This window comes from Pundamilia nyererei, unplaced genomic scaffold, assembly GCF_000239375.1.
Source record: "Pundamilia nyererei isolate P.nyererei 1_Seehausen unplaced genomic scaffold, PunNye1.0 scaffold00107, whole genome shotgun sequence".
Taxonomy (NCBI): domain Eukaryota; kingdom Metazoa; phylum Chordata; class Actinopteri; order Cichliformes; family Cichlidae; genus Pundamilia; species Pundamilia nyererei.
This window is the reverse complement of record NW_005187508.1, coordinates 1,246,706-1,263,430: the sequence shown is the minus strand read 5'-3', so window position 1 is coordinate 1,263,430 and position 16,725 is coordinate 1,246,706. Positions and strand designations below refer to the sequence as shown.

At 39.9% G+C, this 16,725-nt stretch overlaps 2 protein-coding genes across 4 annotated transcripts in view; one reads left to right on the top strand and one right to left on the bottom strand.

The window, feature by feature from the left end:
- The window catches only part of pds5a (PDS5 cohesin associated factor A), a 29,065-nt gene extending 17,590 nt beyond the window's left edge, over window positions 1-11,475 (bottom strand). For 2 of the 3 annotated variants that reach the window (XM_005741136.2, XM_005741138.2), the window contains exons 1-2: window positions 11,317-11,475; window positions 10,252-10,401 (exon numbers count right to left, since the gene is read on the bottom strand). In XM_005741136.2, the coding sequence (XP_005741193.1) occupies window positions 10,252-10,362 (111 nt within the window). In that variant the 5' untranslated portion in view covers window positions 10,363-10,401; window positions 11,317-11,475. Of the gene's footprint in view, window positions 1-10,251; window positions 10,402-11,088; window positions 11,277-11,316 lie in introns of those variants that run through there. The other variant, XM_005741137.2, reaches the window with a different exon arrangement.
- Window positions 11,476-13,290: 1,815 nt separating this feature from the next.
- Window positions 13,291-16,725, top strand: part of n4bp2 (NEDD4 binding protein 2) — a 13,158-nt gene continuing 9,723 nt past the window's right edge. The window contains exons 1-3 of the mRNA XM_005741135.1: window positions 13,291-13,696; window positions 14,384-15,377; window positions 16,589-16,713. Of these exons, the coding sequence (XP_005741192.1) occupies window positions 13,456-13,696; window positions 14,384-15,377; window positions 16,589-16,713 (1,360 nt within the window). The 5' untranslated portion in view covers window positions 13,291-13,455. The remainder of the gene's footprint in view (window positions 13,697-14,383; window positions 15,378-16,588; window positions 16,714-16,725) is intronic.

Here is a 16,725-nt window from a genome sequence, read left to right as displayed (position 1 = left end):
TTAGCAAAGCAGCTGGATAATAGTATGGACCACCACATCAGCAACCTGCTCAGCAGGCTAGCAAATATAGACGGGCTTTAAAACAAGAAAGACCAAATTATTGATGCACGGCATCATTATCTTCGAACATTTAAGGAAACAGAGGTACCAATGACGAGAGGTACCAATGCTGTGGGTTATAAAGAGTTAAATGACTAATATAAAAAGACAACTTGAGTAGAAAGTGGCAGCTTTCCAGCACTCATGGTGTTGATGTTGTCGTTGCCCTTTGGATTATCACACAACACAAACATAAACTTCAGTTGAGGACCTTTTTATTTCTCAGTAAAATGAAACACTGGCTTCTCAAGCTTATCTTCACACCAGTCTTATCAATCCAATGACTTTTTACAGCTACGATATCTCTCTTTAAGCTGCTGCTTCCTCTGTGCGTGAGTGTTTATGTGTATGAGAGCCAGCTGAAGCATAGCAGTAGAGCTCAATAACCAGCCAGCAGGGGTGGGGGATGGGCCAAGAGCTCCAGCAGACTGCAGAGCACCACAATTACTCTTACAGACAGACACACACATACACACCTTTCACTCCTACACACACTCGCACATGCACCCCAAGCTTCTCTACTCTCTGTTGAAACACTCGCTACTCAGAGCTGAGGCCCTCCACGCTAAATGTGTGGGACTGTTTACTTGCATATCTGCAACCTAAATATAACAAAATCTCTAGTTCAGTGATAAAATGTAAGTGACGCATTTTCAAATAACTGCTAAACCAAGTTCTTGACTCTTGAATCTACAACTGCTAAACGTCAGGCGAAAATTAGGCTGAAGTCCTTTCAGCTCAAAACCTTTCTGTGTATATACAAAGGCAGCTATTAATGAAGTTTTACCTACCTTAATTTTAACAGTCACAGGTCTTTAATCAGGTGCATCATCAATCAAATCTGATACGGACGTTTGCTCTCTTTACTACAAATTAAACATCTACCATCTGTGCTGTTCCAGTTTTTCCTCATTATTTTCAATCAAGAATGCTCTGAGTAGTGTGTGTCCTTGTTATGATTAAGCCACAACTTTATCCTCTAACATGTTTATTTCAACTCCTTCCTCTTAAGAGTCTGTTTGGAGAACAAATGCATAGTGAGGGCCTTGTAGTGTAGTGTTACTGCGGACTATTCGTCATGATTACAACAAAACTAAAGGCACGTGGACATTTACAGAGCTTCACTTTGACCACCTAAAGCATACAGACCCAAGTGGGCTATGGATGCCTTAAGTATAACACTGATGTAACAAGTACAAAGAGGACAGTAGAAACAGTGAAGCCAGGTCAAGTACAATGTTTTACTCAAATCATCCAAGACCACAAGTTCTACTCTTGTGCAAATCTAATGTGTAAAACACCAGCCAGAGTTCATTATCAAACTAACTAATCAAAAAGTCCAAGAGCCACATTTATAGCCACTCCCATTCATTGCACGTCAGCATGTTGGTTATGAATTTCTACAGACAAAAAACAGAAGCTTTCTCTAAATAGACTAATGGCTACTTTTGAAGCAGCCTGAGACAGTAGCCACCTCCAGATATAGAGATGACTGACAAGAGCTCAGAGTATTTTTCACACATGAACTCCTTACAATGAGAACCAGGTCTGTCCTTTCTCACATGCAGTACACAACAGGAAGTAGTCCACTTCAGACGCATTTTGACAACTGGAAATATTCTGTGTGGTTTGACAGGGCTGAGTGCAGCAGGAAGATACGTCACCCACTTTGAATAGATCTAACTGTTACTTGCACTGTGCTCACATGGGCTCATTTGTGGGAAGATCGCAGGTTAAAGACCGTTTAATGTCCAAACCAACTGCGCCAAACGTGTTCTCGCACGTCCCTCTGTTGGGTAATAATTAGAAACCCACAGAGCAGTGCATGTGTAAAGACATTTAGTGTCTAACGACACAACTTTTTAAATTTTATTCACATTTTACTCTTGTCTGTAGTGAGACTGTTGATTTTAACTGGTAACAAGTGCTGAAAATCTTCATGTTGGTGCTTTAGAAGTAAAATTTGGTTATAGTTTTATTTTTATAGTTACATTTTAAGGCCGATGGAATATTTTAATTAAGAAAACGCTTTTTAGAATTGGAAAAAACAACCAATAAGACATATTAAGGCGTGATGAATTTTTTTATCTGCCTAGTAATTGCACCTCAAGTGTACCAAACATCACAGCTGCAACTTCAAAATCTAAGTCCTCCAAAACACTCTGTTTATGTGCTCAGCAGTTGACAAGTTGTCTTGTCAACTGCAGCTTGACAAGACTGTTTGCATGAAATTGCAGCAAGCAGCTGGTCACCTAGAGGTTGAGCTTTCAACAACCTTAACCTCTAGTCTCTAAGTAATCAATTCGGACTGACTGCAATTACTCTGAGACAGACGAAGGCAAAGGTTTGCAAGTGTTTCTCATCCAGTTTATGAAGATTGTCAACAACCAGCTGTATTCTGGTTATGTCTCTATATAAACGCAAGAGCAAGATGCTCTTATGACGCTTCGAGCGACGCCATTGACCAGCCAATCACTGGCATGCTATCTGTCAACGTCACATTTTTGGATTACCTTGGACCACTTTGAACCCTGGCAGAGTAGGTACTAAAAAAGGACCTGTACCAGGCACTAGGGCTGCCACAATTAGTCGACTATTAAAATCGTTGACGACTGATTTAATAGTCGACGCGTCGTTTGAAGCTTTGTAAGATTCCAAAAGATGCAGGAATAAGTAGTAGTATTTAAGAGTGTAATAACGGACTGAAACAGAAGATGGCAGCACTGCATGTACAAGGATGCCAGCTGCCGTTAAACCCCGTGGCTTCTTGTGCCTTAACAACGGGCATAAATGTCTGCATCTGTATGATGATGTAACAGCGCTAGAGCTGGGCGATATGAGATTTTTTCATATCACGATATGTTTTTTTCATTTCAGGCGATAACGATATCTATCACGATATAAGCCAAATAACTATATTTGTAAGATTTAAATGTGCCGTTGCTCACAAGTAAAATGTGAAATTATCAGCAGCTTGTTTTTAAATATTTATTTCCCATAATAAGTTCAACAAGGTAGATGTACTTAAGGAACATGAGACTTTTTCAGATAAATAAAGGCAAATATTGCAAACTACACAAAAGGCAGCCGCTAAAGCGTTTAAGTTTCAAAATAGAACAAACAAAACAGACTAAATTGTCAATTCCACTTAGAAACAAAATATTAATTCTAAAAATAAATCTTAGTTTGTTTTACAGAAGAACAGACAAAACTGACTAACTTTTGTCAATATCAAATAAACTGAGAACTAAAAGGAAATTCTCAATCTCTCCTTGTTGTATAGCTGAGCTTTTCAAACAGTTTTAACAGTTACTTTAGTCTGACAAAAGCCGAATGACGAATTAGCGCTTCCAGTCAGAGACTGAGGCTACGTCCACACGTACACGGGTATTTTTGAAAACGGAGATTTTCCGTTTTCGTTTTAAAAAATAATCCCGTCCACACGTAAAGGCAGAAATGAAGGAAAACGCTGCTATGAACATGCCAAAGCAGCAGGTGGCGCTAGATTCCTAACCGTGCAGAAATGTTGGCCAATCAGAAGTCTAGAAGCCTCGGTGGGAAAAAGTAAACAAAGCTGGGGCATAGAAGCAGAACAGAGTCGTATGTGTGGACCGACAGTAACTGTGTGTATATGTAAGCATTTAAACACTGCAGAGAGTAGAATTAACAGTAACAGTATTGTAGAAATTCATTTCACCGAAACAATAACGTGGCGCACAGTGTGACGCATGCACCAGTTTATTGTATTTCCAGACTTGCTTTCGGCACAATTTACAGTGCACGCTACTCTGTTTTTTGTCAGACTTGAAATAGCTGAAATACCTTCACACTACGGAGCTTCTATGGCTCTTCCGTTCGACAATCTCTCCGGCATTGGAACCATCATCTGTTTTCTCTTCGGTCACGCTCGGTTGATTTTTCTAGTCGGCACACTCATTTCCTCCATTACGCGCTGGCTCCATTACCCGCTGGCTGCTTCCCAAACAAACACACGTGCGGCTTGGCACTTGTGCTGTACGTAACAAGTCACGCGACGTGACGCTGCGGCTGTGATTGGTTCGGCTCTGCGCTTCTGAATTTGGATCGGCTGACCTTTTTTTTTTTTTTTTTTTTTTTTTTAAGAGGACAAGAGCGGCGAGGTCTATCGCGATAGCTTAATTTCTCTATCGAGTAAAAGTTATATCGCGATACATATCGTTATCGTTCTATCGCCCAGCTCTAAACAGCGCTGAGAGAAGCAACCACTGTGGAGGGTATATTGACACCTAAAGTTGCTTTGAAGGCATGAACGAACTGCGAGTGATCTCAGACCTGGTCCTCATCTTTGAAGCAACCATTTCAAAGGCAACGAGTACACAAGCTCATTGCATATAGTCACAATAACTGTGGTCACGCAATGGTCTCCAACAACAGTTTTTCCTAGTGTGACTGTAGCATAAAGAAATTTTTCGCAATTAGGTCATATGCATAGCATTGCTCTTGCTTGTGTTGTTGTTGGTCTTTCAGGCAACCACAGAGAAGACTGATGTCATAACATAAATAGCTGAAGTATTAAAAACAATGAAATCTGTCCCCTGCAGCTACTTTGTGCTTTTCATGCTGCTTCTTATGCACTTGTCTCCTTCTCTGCAAACTCCATTGTTGCCCCCTTTCCTGTTCAGGTCCACTTTTTGACCAGTCACCATTCGACCTACACATAGCCCAATGGAAATGGTGCTATGTGCTGTGGTCTTTGTGAAGGACTGGACACAAGCACATCTGCATAGGTTGCACATCCAAAATCCTTCTCTCCAAGTTGCCAAATACCCAAGCAAAAAACCACAGATAAGCAGATGCTGTACACGATGCTTTTTTTAATCTTAGTAACGGCATGACTAGTCTGTGGTGGTGAAAATAATGGTCAAAGTGCCAGCGCATGGTGGCAGAGTTTGACTCAAGCAGACTGTTCCTGCAGAGCCCATAAGGATGCATTTGATTTGAAGGTCACTAAAAGTCCCCAAACCAAAGCCATTCCCACCAAACATTTAAAGTTTGGTGGGAAAGACACATAACAACTTAAAAGTTGTTATGTGTTGTTGTGTTATGTATAAAAAAAGATATTATATGAAGCTTGTTTAAAATAAATAAATAGAAATAAAAACATTAATATTATCCCAACAACTTGAATGGGGTTTTATTACAGGATGAGATAGCCATTTTCCATTTGATTCATCTTTAAAGCCTGGCTAATACAGAGTCAGCTTGTAAGCTACTCCCACACATGAAGCATTTTGCTGCTCACAAAGTGAATGCAGCCATGTCAAAATAGGAGAAAATGAGTAAGGACAGATATTGGCACTGATTTTCCGTCTCCTTTAAATTCTGAATCACAACAAATTTTCTCAGTGCGTGCTTTAGACGTATCTGATGAATACCAATGTTGCATAAAGCATAACATTTTATCCTTGAAACTAGAGCTGGGCGATATATCGAGTTTTTAAAACATATCGATATATTTTTATACGAGATATAAGATGTGACAATATCCTTTATATCGATATAATCTATGTTACGTTATACTTATAGTTGTGGAGCCGCAAGTTTGCCTCTCTTTCGTCTACTTTTGTCTCTATGCAACGTTACTCCGCCTCGCCTCTATCCTTCACTGAACACAACTCCCCCTCCTCCCCCATCGCTTCACGTGCAGGCAGCGACAAGATGGACACGGCAAATCTCCGTTAACGAGTTACTGCGCATCACCCCATGCGTGGGGCTGGACGGCGTCAACGTGTTAACGAGCTAACCATGCTAACGAGCTAACCGCGCTAGTCCCTACGGGCTGCATAGCCTAAAATCCTTTCATTCTCTCAAAAGTTGACAGCGAGCCTTATGTATGTATGAAAAATATGGTTGTGCTTGATGGCCGCGAGCCGATTTTATGTGGAACACGGCGCTCAGCAATCTGTCAAAAATGTTTGAGTACGATTTTGGTAAGCTACGAAGCTGCACCGCTTGATAGATTGTCGGCGCATTACGGCTACCGAGGAGCCTCGCGGAGTGATACGTACTGTGCTTCAACGTAATATTACCGTATTGTGTGTGTATAAGGACCATAAATAGCACCTGTAAGAGACGTACGTGGTTATGAAGTGGATTTCAAACTCCAGGCTGTCAGTCACGCAGTAGAACTTGGAAATAGAGCTGCTGTGAAATCTGTCTGTCTTTGTTATTACGCTCAGCGTCTTTTAGTTTACATTTTGACTGCACAATTGTGAGCTCTTTGTTATGCACAAAAAACAACATTGTTTTATTTTATTTATGGAGCATTATTATTTAATGAAAGCTCATAATTTATTTTTGAGTAATTTTTCATGTACATCTGTGCTGAATGTTAATAAAAGTGCCTGTGTGACATCTGGGACACAGCTTTAACTAAGAACTCTCTTTTTGTTCTTACTTTATGGCTTAAAAAAATATCGAGATATATATCTTATATCGCCATCCAGCTAAAAAATATCGAGATATGAATTTTGGGTCATATCGCCCAGCCCTACTTGAAACCTGAATTTCTTCAAGAAATAGGCACCACTGCTATTTTTTTTTAAACATGCCTTAAGTGTAAAGCCATTTCTCAATTATTAAACAGCCAAACCCAGGTTTTTTTTTTTTTTTAGTAAATTCTAAAATGAGGCATGTTGATATTTTTTAGGACTACATGTACAAAATAAATGCTCAGTAGTAATAAAAGGCATTTAAAAAAATACAGCTACATAAGCACTGCACGTACCAGATTACACCTAAATCACTTTGAGTCACCTGGTTTCCAATTCTAATTCTGCACTACCGTACTTGCCAGGACTTTAGCCTGAAATCTGTGGAACGTGTTACACAGGATCGACACAAGCTTAACTCATAGCCAGAGATAATGTCTTCTCGACAAACAGATCAACGCAGTGAGTGGTTTGGCAGGCTACCTTGACAGCAATACCTATGAAGTACCATTTAATAGACTGAAAGCAGCCAATATGTCAATTCAATACAATTTTATTTATAGTGCCAAATCATCACAACAGTCACCTTAAGGCACTTTATATTGTGACCTAAACAATACAGAGACAACCCCAACAATCAAACAACCTCCTATGAGCAAGCACTTAGTGACAGTGGGAAGGAAAAACTCACTTTTAACAGGAAGAAACCTGCAGCCACAACTGGTCACAAAAGTAATATGCTGTTTTTAAATGTGGAACAATCATGGTCTCACATCAATCAAGAGTTTGATATAGTACTTACTTACACTATAACACAAACCCACAATATATCACAAACACTGTGCAACCTACAACTAGAAAATACACAACGACTATATAATTTTACCACACAACTCAAAGTCTAGAAAATTTAAAGACAGGAAATGACATCAAAACCCTTCTAAAACAAAATACACTAACTTCTCTGCTGGCAGCACAGTACAATGCAACCCCTACTGCAGATCTAATGTCAAACTTTCCGATCCAGCACAGGTTAAACGGTTGCACACATCTGTCTTATACAGTCTGCACCCTGCCATTCAGTACATTTGCCCTACTTGACAAGGCCAGGGGTTGTGTTCTTTATGGTCACTCTAATCAGTTCTCTGCTGTCCGGAAACCATTTTTAACGTGGTAAACACTCTAATATGATTAAAAGGAATCACAGGACCCCTGAATAAAAAAAGTAGAAATGCTGACTTTAAAACTGCTGACTGTTTAAATTGTGGATATAAATGTTAAATGCACACAATTAAAACACCTCTAATGTGTATTTTTTATAATGAATAACCATACGGCAGTGTTAAGTGTTATTTACTGATAGTGATACACCTATAGAGAACTCGCCACAATCTTCAGCCACCACTAGCTTTACAGTACTCTCTAGTGAGCTCTAGGTTATTGCTTAGCTCTCCAGTCCAAAACTTTACTGTTTTAATTCACAAGTCAGCCTTGGATGCAGTTACTTCTTGCAGCAGCTACCAATAAATAAGTTCTAAAATCCAAATGTCCACTCAGATTGAATTCCAGACACAGTTAGCAAATAACAGATAAACACAACAGAGGAGTGAGCACTTAAGGAACTCCCATTTCCCTCAGGTGAGGGTTAGACCACAAACAGGGCTAAAAAAAGATAATCTGGAAATTTCCAGGCGGCCACAATCACAACTGATATATAATATAATGTCCCTGCATAGCTGCTGGGTACAAATTGGCCAGAAATATAATGAATGTAATAATGACCTGTCAGTTTTCTTTGTTCTATTTTAAAATCCTCAGGTGAATGTGCAGTTGATGACACAGCTGACTGAAATCTGGTGACTAGAGGCCATTTGACTACAGTGAGCTCATTGTCATGTTCAACAAACCACGGTGAGATAATTCGACATGCTGTGTTGTCCTGCTGGAAGCAACCATTAGACGATTGATATACTGTGCTTATAAATGGATGGAGCTGAACAGCAACAATAATCAAGAAGGTTGTTGAGTTTAAACAGTCTTAGTTGATACTAAGAGGCCCACAGTGTGCTAAGAAAATTTCTCAAATTTTATGTTTGGTAATATTATGTTGCATTATTTTTGTGGAACTCAGTTTCAATTACAATTCATTCCATTACATTCATTTTCTTCCGCTTAGCCTTATCAGAATCGTGGGGGAGCTGGAGCCTATCCCAGCTGTCATATAGTGAAAGGCAGGGTCGCCAGTCTGCCGCAGGGCTAACACATAGAGACAGACAACCACATTCAAACTCACATTTACACCTATGGGCAATTTAGAATCACCATTTAACCTAACCCCACTTCTTACATGTCTTTGGACTGTGTGAGGAGGCCGAGTACCCGGAGAGAACCCACGCAAACACATGGGGAGAACATGCAAACTCCACGCTGCCCCAGTTTCATTTCAGTTTTATTTATATAACACCTAATCACAACAACAATCGCCTTAAGGTGCATAATATTGTATAGTAAATACTGTACAATAATACAGACAAACCCCAACAGTCAGCTGACAGGAGAGGCAGGCAATGTGGTCTTATGTAGCCCATCTGTTTCAAAGTTCAATGTCTCAATGGTTCAGAGATTCTCTTCTATATACCTTTGTTATAATCAATGGTTATTTTTAGTTACCATTGCCTTCCTATAAGGTCAAAGCAGTCCTACCATTTTTCTCTGACCTTTGGCATCAACAAGGCATTTTCACCCAGAGGACTGCTATTTATTGGATATTTTTATTGCAATTCTCTGTAAAATGTGGTTGTGTGAAAAAAAAAAATCACAGCAGATCACCAGTTTATAAAATAGTCATACCAGTCCATCTGGCACCGAACATGTTCAAAGTCACTTAAATCATCGTTCTTCACTTAAGTCATGTTCTGACGATTGTCTTGACCGTGTCTACATGCTTACAAAACAATGAGTTTTTGCCATGGGGTTGATCAAATATTTGCATTAACAAGCAATTAAATGGATGACTAATAAACTGCCCATTGAGTGTATATATTTTAGTCCCACAAATGTATGAAAAATTGGCTTACACAGTTTCCCCAAATTAATAAAATAGATAAAAGGTACTTCTAGTATGGCCTAACACTATTGTTTATTTAGTTTAGTTCAGAGCTGTCACATATTTTAAAGATGTGGTAACTCCTCAAGTTTTATTTACATCCACAAAGGTCAAAATACTCTTGTTTATAATCAGTTTTATTACTGCAGTTCTCTTCTTAAATTTCACTTAAACATGACTCACTGTTCTGTTTTGTTCACCAGCAGTAAAAATAGCTTCAGTGTGTAATGTTTGCTTTTCTTGCATTCAGATTTTGGGACCATTCCATTTTTCCAGCCTGGGGAGATAGGATGAAAGCCTAGAAAATGTTGAGGCCTATGAACAATACCCCCGCCTGTTTTGTATGGTGTCACACTCAAATTTAAAAACACTCTGGTAGGAACAACATGACAAGGAGTATTGTTTACAAGCAAAATAAGAGCCAAGACAACAAGGGCCAATAATGACTTAATATAGAGCAGTTTACAAAGTTAGAAGGGTTTTTTGGCATTGCGCCACAGGCTGGACACTCTTAAATTACGTTAGGGGCAGCAGAAAATTGTGTTTTATTAGAGCAAGAAAGCCCACTAAACATACCTTCAATCGTTTGACCATCTCATCGTTACTGATTTTGTCCGTAATCTCTTTAACTCCAGGAGGATAGATGATTCCTTCCCCCGCCGGTTTCTGCTGTTGCGGGAACTCCATGCTTGTTGATATATGGTCCACACGGTCTTTTACTGGCCTCTATGGGTCAGAAAACAAAAGTTCAACACAACCATGCTACCGCACTTACCAAAACCTCGTTTTAAGCATCTTCCCTATTTGCCAATCATTAATTTTGTTTGCTGAAACTGATAAAACCGTACCTGTATATTTACCGATATTCTAATCCGGTTAACTTTTTAGACAGAAAGCAAGCAGTAAACAAGCATCGTGCATACTATTAGCTTGCATGCTAAGCGTGCAAGCTAATAAACATCAGCTCTACATTTTCCGTAGATTTCTCATAAATCATCGCCTGGATGCAGAAACGATCTCAGCTGCTGTTTCGGTAATATCACAGCTATTCGTACAGCTAAACAGTTTGAAAATCACTTTAAATAACAACACGAGAGGCGCCGGTCTATATCTACTGTCATACAGGTTATTACATTAGCTCGCTAGCTGTAATGCAAACATTACTAGCTAGCGGTTAGCATTTTGCGGGAAGGAAGTCATGTTAGCAGTTAGCATCGAGCGGCTAGTACACGTTAGCTAACTGGTTAGCCTAGGCCGCAAACTATTCAGGTACCCATCACATCTCCAGCTACAATCACAGAGGAAGTTAAGTATCCTCTCCTCTTTGCCTAAAATAGCCATGCTCGTGGCCAGTTCCTGTGCTTTACAACTAATGCAACTACTTTGTGAAGTTTAAAAATGAAGCTAATTTACTTGTTACTGTCTTTTCTCAACTTCCGAGCATCGCTCCGTGTTGCCGCTAGTTCACAGGCGAAAGAAGGGCTGCTGCTACCGTCGCCCTGAGCCCTCCTCTCTCAACACCAACTTGCTCCACGGATGATTTTGAACACCCTAACAAATGCAAAATGACTCTACTTTCAAATATACGACTGCGACTCAAACCCCGGGTTGTTTGCCAAGCGCTTCCTCGGTAGTATTTACCTCTTAAACAGGCCGTTTTAATTCATTAGTCTGACACAGGTTGGGCTTAGTTTTCGGCACAAAGCTCTCTGTCCGTTCAGTCAGTGCTGTTTGTGTGAAGGCTGGGTGCAGAACGCCCCCTTCGGTCTCAGACGGGTACTGCTGCACCACATACATGGCGGGAGTCTGTAACCGATAGCTGGCACACTTTCTGTTCCTCAACCCACTGTGGGTTTATCCTTAAAGTGCACTTATATCAAAGAACATTTTGAACTCATTAAATGCAATCTGTATACTATTTTATCTAAACTGGCATATAATAACATACACACAGTATTCATGGACAAAAACACTGGAAATATAATTGTATATAAATGTTATGTGCAACAGGGTTAACCCTTACAAATGCTGAGACATATGCTCAAACTACCATAAATTTGCTTTTTTAAGCCTGAAATTTGTTAACTTTTCCTAAAGTGACCTAAAGTATTTTAGACAGTTGTGCAGGTACTAGTCAAAGTCAAAGTCAAAGTCAACTTTATTGTCAATTCTGCCACATGTACAGGACATACAGAGAATAGAAACTACGTTACTCTCAATCCCTAGATAAAAAAGCAAATGAACATTTAAATATAAGAGTGATTAAAAAATGCAGGTAAAATAATTAAAAAGTAAAAATTTAAATAAATAAATACAATACAATTTTACATATAACAAGAAAGCTATACAATATACAATATAATGGGTAAATGACATTGGGTGTAAACCAGGCAGAGTAGTGCAAATAGGCAAATAGTGCAAATGGAGATTTAGTGAGATTTAGTAATGTACGGTAAGAGATAGTGTAACAACAAAGTCTTATGAGGTAAGATACTTTTTTGTACAGGGAGGTTGTGCTGGGTCAAATGTGACCCAGTTCCAGATATTCAAGATGGACCTTGACCTATCTGTGTGTTTGAAGGATCATAAATGAATCTCCTAAAAACACAATAGTAACACTGCATATGAGTAATCCTATATGGTACATATAGGATTATTCATTTCAGACACATGATCTGAAATAGGGTGGCATGGTGATTCAGTGGTTAACACCGCAGATAAATAAAGTTTCTGGTTCAAATTGTGGCTGGGACATATCTGTGTGGAGTTTGCATGTTTGACCCATTGCAGTATACCTGGACTGACCTTGCTCCAAGTCATCCAGTGGGCTCCCGCACACAGCCTGACATCCCAGTCTGGTTAGTGTATAGAATAAGATATTACAGGACCATATAGATAAAATCGGATTTGTATTTTAAAAAATGGAACAGTGCTATATAAATGTGAATACGTTGCATTTGCACCTGCAAGTACAACTACCCACAATGTAAAAGGAAATAAAGTAAAATCTAACAATAAAAAATGAATCCATTTATTGCAAGCTTGCTAAGAATAAAACAGAGATCAAGAGAAGAGTTGGATGGGGATTATGAAGGCTGACTTGTCAGTGAGTCTGGGAAATGTGCAAATCCAGTCGATACACACAAGCATTTTCCTACAGCTACTTTTAATGCACAGAGTGCATTTGTGTTCTCAGTGTTAATTAATATGGAATTAATACTGATTAAAAAAAATTATGAGGATATTTTTCATTATCTAGAAGTGAAGAGAGTGTTTAATGGTTATATACTATTATAATAAATCCCAAAAAATAGTTCTCAAAGTTTGACTTGATAATTTGAAATTGCAAGGCATTTTCTCAGATGTTTAAGTTAAAAAATATAAATTATATAATTATATCTAATTTACAATTAACTCGAATTTTCGTATGATTACCCGAAACTCTGAGCTATGGATATAGATTTTTTTTCAATGGCGGAAACAAGCTTCCACAGCAGGGTGTGACATTTTTCTGAAAGGCCATGGAAATCTGTGGGCGTTTCTCAATAACAAGTAGGAGTACTGAGAAACAGACTATTATTTTGAAGTTACCCTCTTGACTTCCGGTGTGTTGCTTCCGGTGCAATTGTGTGGTTGTTCGTATTGCTATTAGATAGCATTATAGAGTTTTTGCACTTTGGAGCTACAACATGTTTTCAGCTTTGAACCGTCCTCCTGTAGGTCATAGGCTACTTGGCTAGCTCTGTTAGCTGCCAATGAGAGCAGCTGGTGACCAACGGAATGCCTCGAAGAAAGAAAAATGGCCAGAGTCCGGGCAGGCTCCCCGACGGCGGTGCAAATGAGCGGGGAAACCTCGGTCAGAACACGGGCTACCCACTACAGCAGGGATACGGCGGTGGTATGTCCAGCAACTTTCCACCCAATACTGTCAAAGATGAGATCGTCAGAAGCATGCAGGAGATGTTCTCACACCTGGACCCCGAAGTTATTTACATCGTGCTCTCCGAGTGTGACTTCAAAGGTAACGTGACAGACGTGCTGTGTCACTTTTGGGAAAGGTATTTGTTGTAACTTGACTAACCAGTTAGCTGTGGAGCTTCTTAGTCATGCATTTCTGATAGTACTGAGGCGTTTTACTATGCTTTGTAGTGCAGATCAAGACCGACATATAACAATACAAAGGCACAAAGACTACCATCAGTCATTTTGTAATTTGTATTTTGTAATTTGGATAAAATCGCACCTTAAATAGTCCAGGAGCAGAGGTGCAAGGGATGGGCAAGGATCCAACTTAAAGATGCAAGCTGTCCAGCAAATGATTTACCCAACATCTGTGACTCTGTGTAACAGCTTCACCTGTCTAAGGTCTAAAATCAGAAAAAAATCCAGATTTGTTTCTGACGAGTCTCCTTATAAACCTCTGACAGCCTGGTCTGCTTATGCTCTTCTGACCTTCTGAGCATGTAAAGTCACTGAAGGGCAAACTTATGGATTCATAGCTACCAAGTAACAAATCATCCGTTTTCTATGGTGTGGTTGATCCATAGATTTTACTCTACAGTGAGTAAATAAATCAGTGGTTTTACTTTTGCTCTGTATAAGTCGTTTAATGTGTTAAAATGGCACTCAGATATTGAGTGCTGTTTTAACACATTTCAATTGTGCAGGAAAATGTTCTGCTTCTCTTATCTGTCTTTTTGTGTCATAGTTGAACATGCAATGGACTCCCTCTTGGAACTTTCTGTGGCTGCTGAAGACACAGTCCCTGCCCCACCCTCTGTTTCTGGCTTTGAGCGCACTGCTGCAGCCTTGCTTGCCCCACAGCACTTTTCTGAACCCTCAAAACCCTCACAGAAGCCTTCCTCTCCTCCCTGCTCAAACCTGCTGACAGAAGAGCTTGACCTGCTGATTGATCAAGAGCTAGAGACACTAGCTGCGCAACATGATGTTGGTGAGGAGCACCAGAGCACCAAATATTTATCTTCTGGTGCATCGCTTTCTTCTTCTTTCTGTCCACCACCACTTCCTCAGCAAGCTCTCCCTGAGTTGCTTCAGTCCAGCTTGGACCATGGATCTCGAGAGCCCTCTGCTGAGCGGCTTGGCCCTGAAGGACATTTCATAGAGCATAAATCTGGAGCTTCTTCTCCACTCGACCAGCTCAGCACATGGGAACAAAAGAACACAGAAGGGCAGCAACCTGTATTGGATTTCAGACACCTGACAACAGAAACATCTGGAAACACCCCAAAACTTGCCTTGGACCTGGCAGCTTCAGGGCGTCCCTCTGCTTTCCAGGTGTATAAAAAGGAAGACCTGACACACACTCTTTCAGAGAGCGCTGGGGCCATGCAATCCGACACAGGAGCGAGATCCAAGATGAACCCGCTGAATCCGGAGCAGCTCGACCAGGTTCCAAAACACTGGAACCTGGAGGCACCAGTGTTTTCTCCTCGTATGCATGGAAACCAGATGCCAGCCTTTATTACCCCCGTGGCTCACACACATTCATATTGGTCTGCCCCCTATCTGATTCATGGCCCTCTCTCTCAAGCACCTCTCAAACCTTCTGCTACTATTCCAAAGTCTTGGGCCCAGCCTGCTCCCCCACAGCTTCCTGCCCGCAACAGCAGGCTTCGTTTGGAAGGGAAGGTGCTTGTGCTCCTGCGGGGCGCTCCGGGGTCTGGCAAATCCACCTTGGCAAGGTAGGAATGTTTTGATGGCCTAAAAAGTAATAGTAACAGCTGTTCAACAGGAGGTTTTTCTGAAAACCAATTTTTTAAATCAGCCAATAAGGTGCTCAGTTTAGATTACTTGGCTGGTAAGATTTGAGCTTTTAGCAACTAATTGTGGGGTTTCTATTTTTACAACACACAAAAACAAGATGTTGCATAGTAATTTTTCCTTGTTTCATACATATGTATGCAAAACCTAGATTCTGCTGCCTTGTTTATCTTCCTTTTTCTCTTTATAGTTTACTACAAAGTGGTACAAATAATACTTTAACAGTGAAATTTAAATATCTTAAAAAAATACCAGAAAAGATAAAATATTTTTTGTTAAATTACTGACATATAATTTAAACATAGCACTGTACAAAAGTCTTGAGCCACCACTCATTTGTCCATTTTGCTTTGAAAATGGAAATGGGTGCAGCAATTTATTCAAACATGCAAAGTGAAATGCAGTTTTTAAGCCAAAAACAGAGTTTGTTCTGTTCTCGGGAACTTGAAATGTAGCATTTTTTTATGACCACTTTTCTTCTCCAAGACAGCCTGGTCTCTTAGGCAAGCTTTCTTGTAGTTTTGTTACTTCAGAATTAGTTCTCCAGGCTTGTTAAAGGCTAGGATCAGGCTGCTGGTAGCACAGAGCCTAATGATACAATTTAAAATAGCTTCTTTGCTAAAGCATCTGTTATTAATAAACACAACACCCATTTTCATGCTCGGATGATTCATAGGTGAGAGTTTTTAGTAGCAAAAATATTCCTCTAAAAAATGGTTCGGTATAATGATGAGTGAAAAAGCAACTGATTTGAAAGACCTTCAGAAAGTCTGGAGAACTGTTGCTCAAGCACTGTAGGAAATATTGGCAATCTTTCACAACTTTAGCCTGTTTCCATTAGTTGCATAGTATGTTGCAACCTTGTGTTGGATGTTTTAAAGCCAGGGAAGAGACTCTGTTCCAGAGTGACAACCAACATGATAAAATGTTCACATTATCTAAATATAAAAAAAGATTACTGGTCAACGGAGGAATGATTCACCACTAGTTTACAACAAAGCCGGTATTATGCTGAAACAGCAGAGACACAATCTAAGCAACACTTCAGCAACCCCTGTTCCGGAGGAGTTGATGATTTCTGCTACAGTAATCAGCAGCTGTGTTGCATTTACACTTCATTGTGTCTTTGCAGAGCCTTGCTACAGAACAACCCTGGTGGAGTTGTACTAAGCACCGACGATTATTTCACTCACAATGGAGAATATAATTTTGACCCCACTGTCCTGGGGGAGGCCCATGAGTGGAACCACAAACGAGGTAAACAACAGA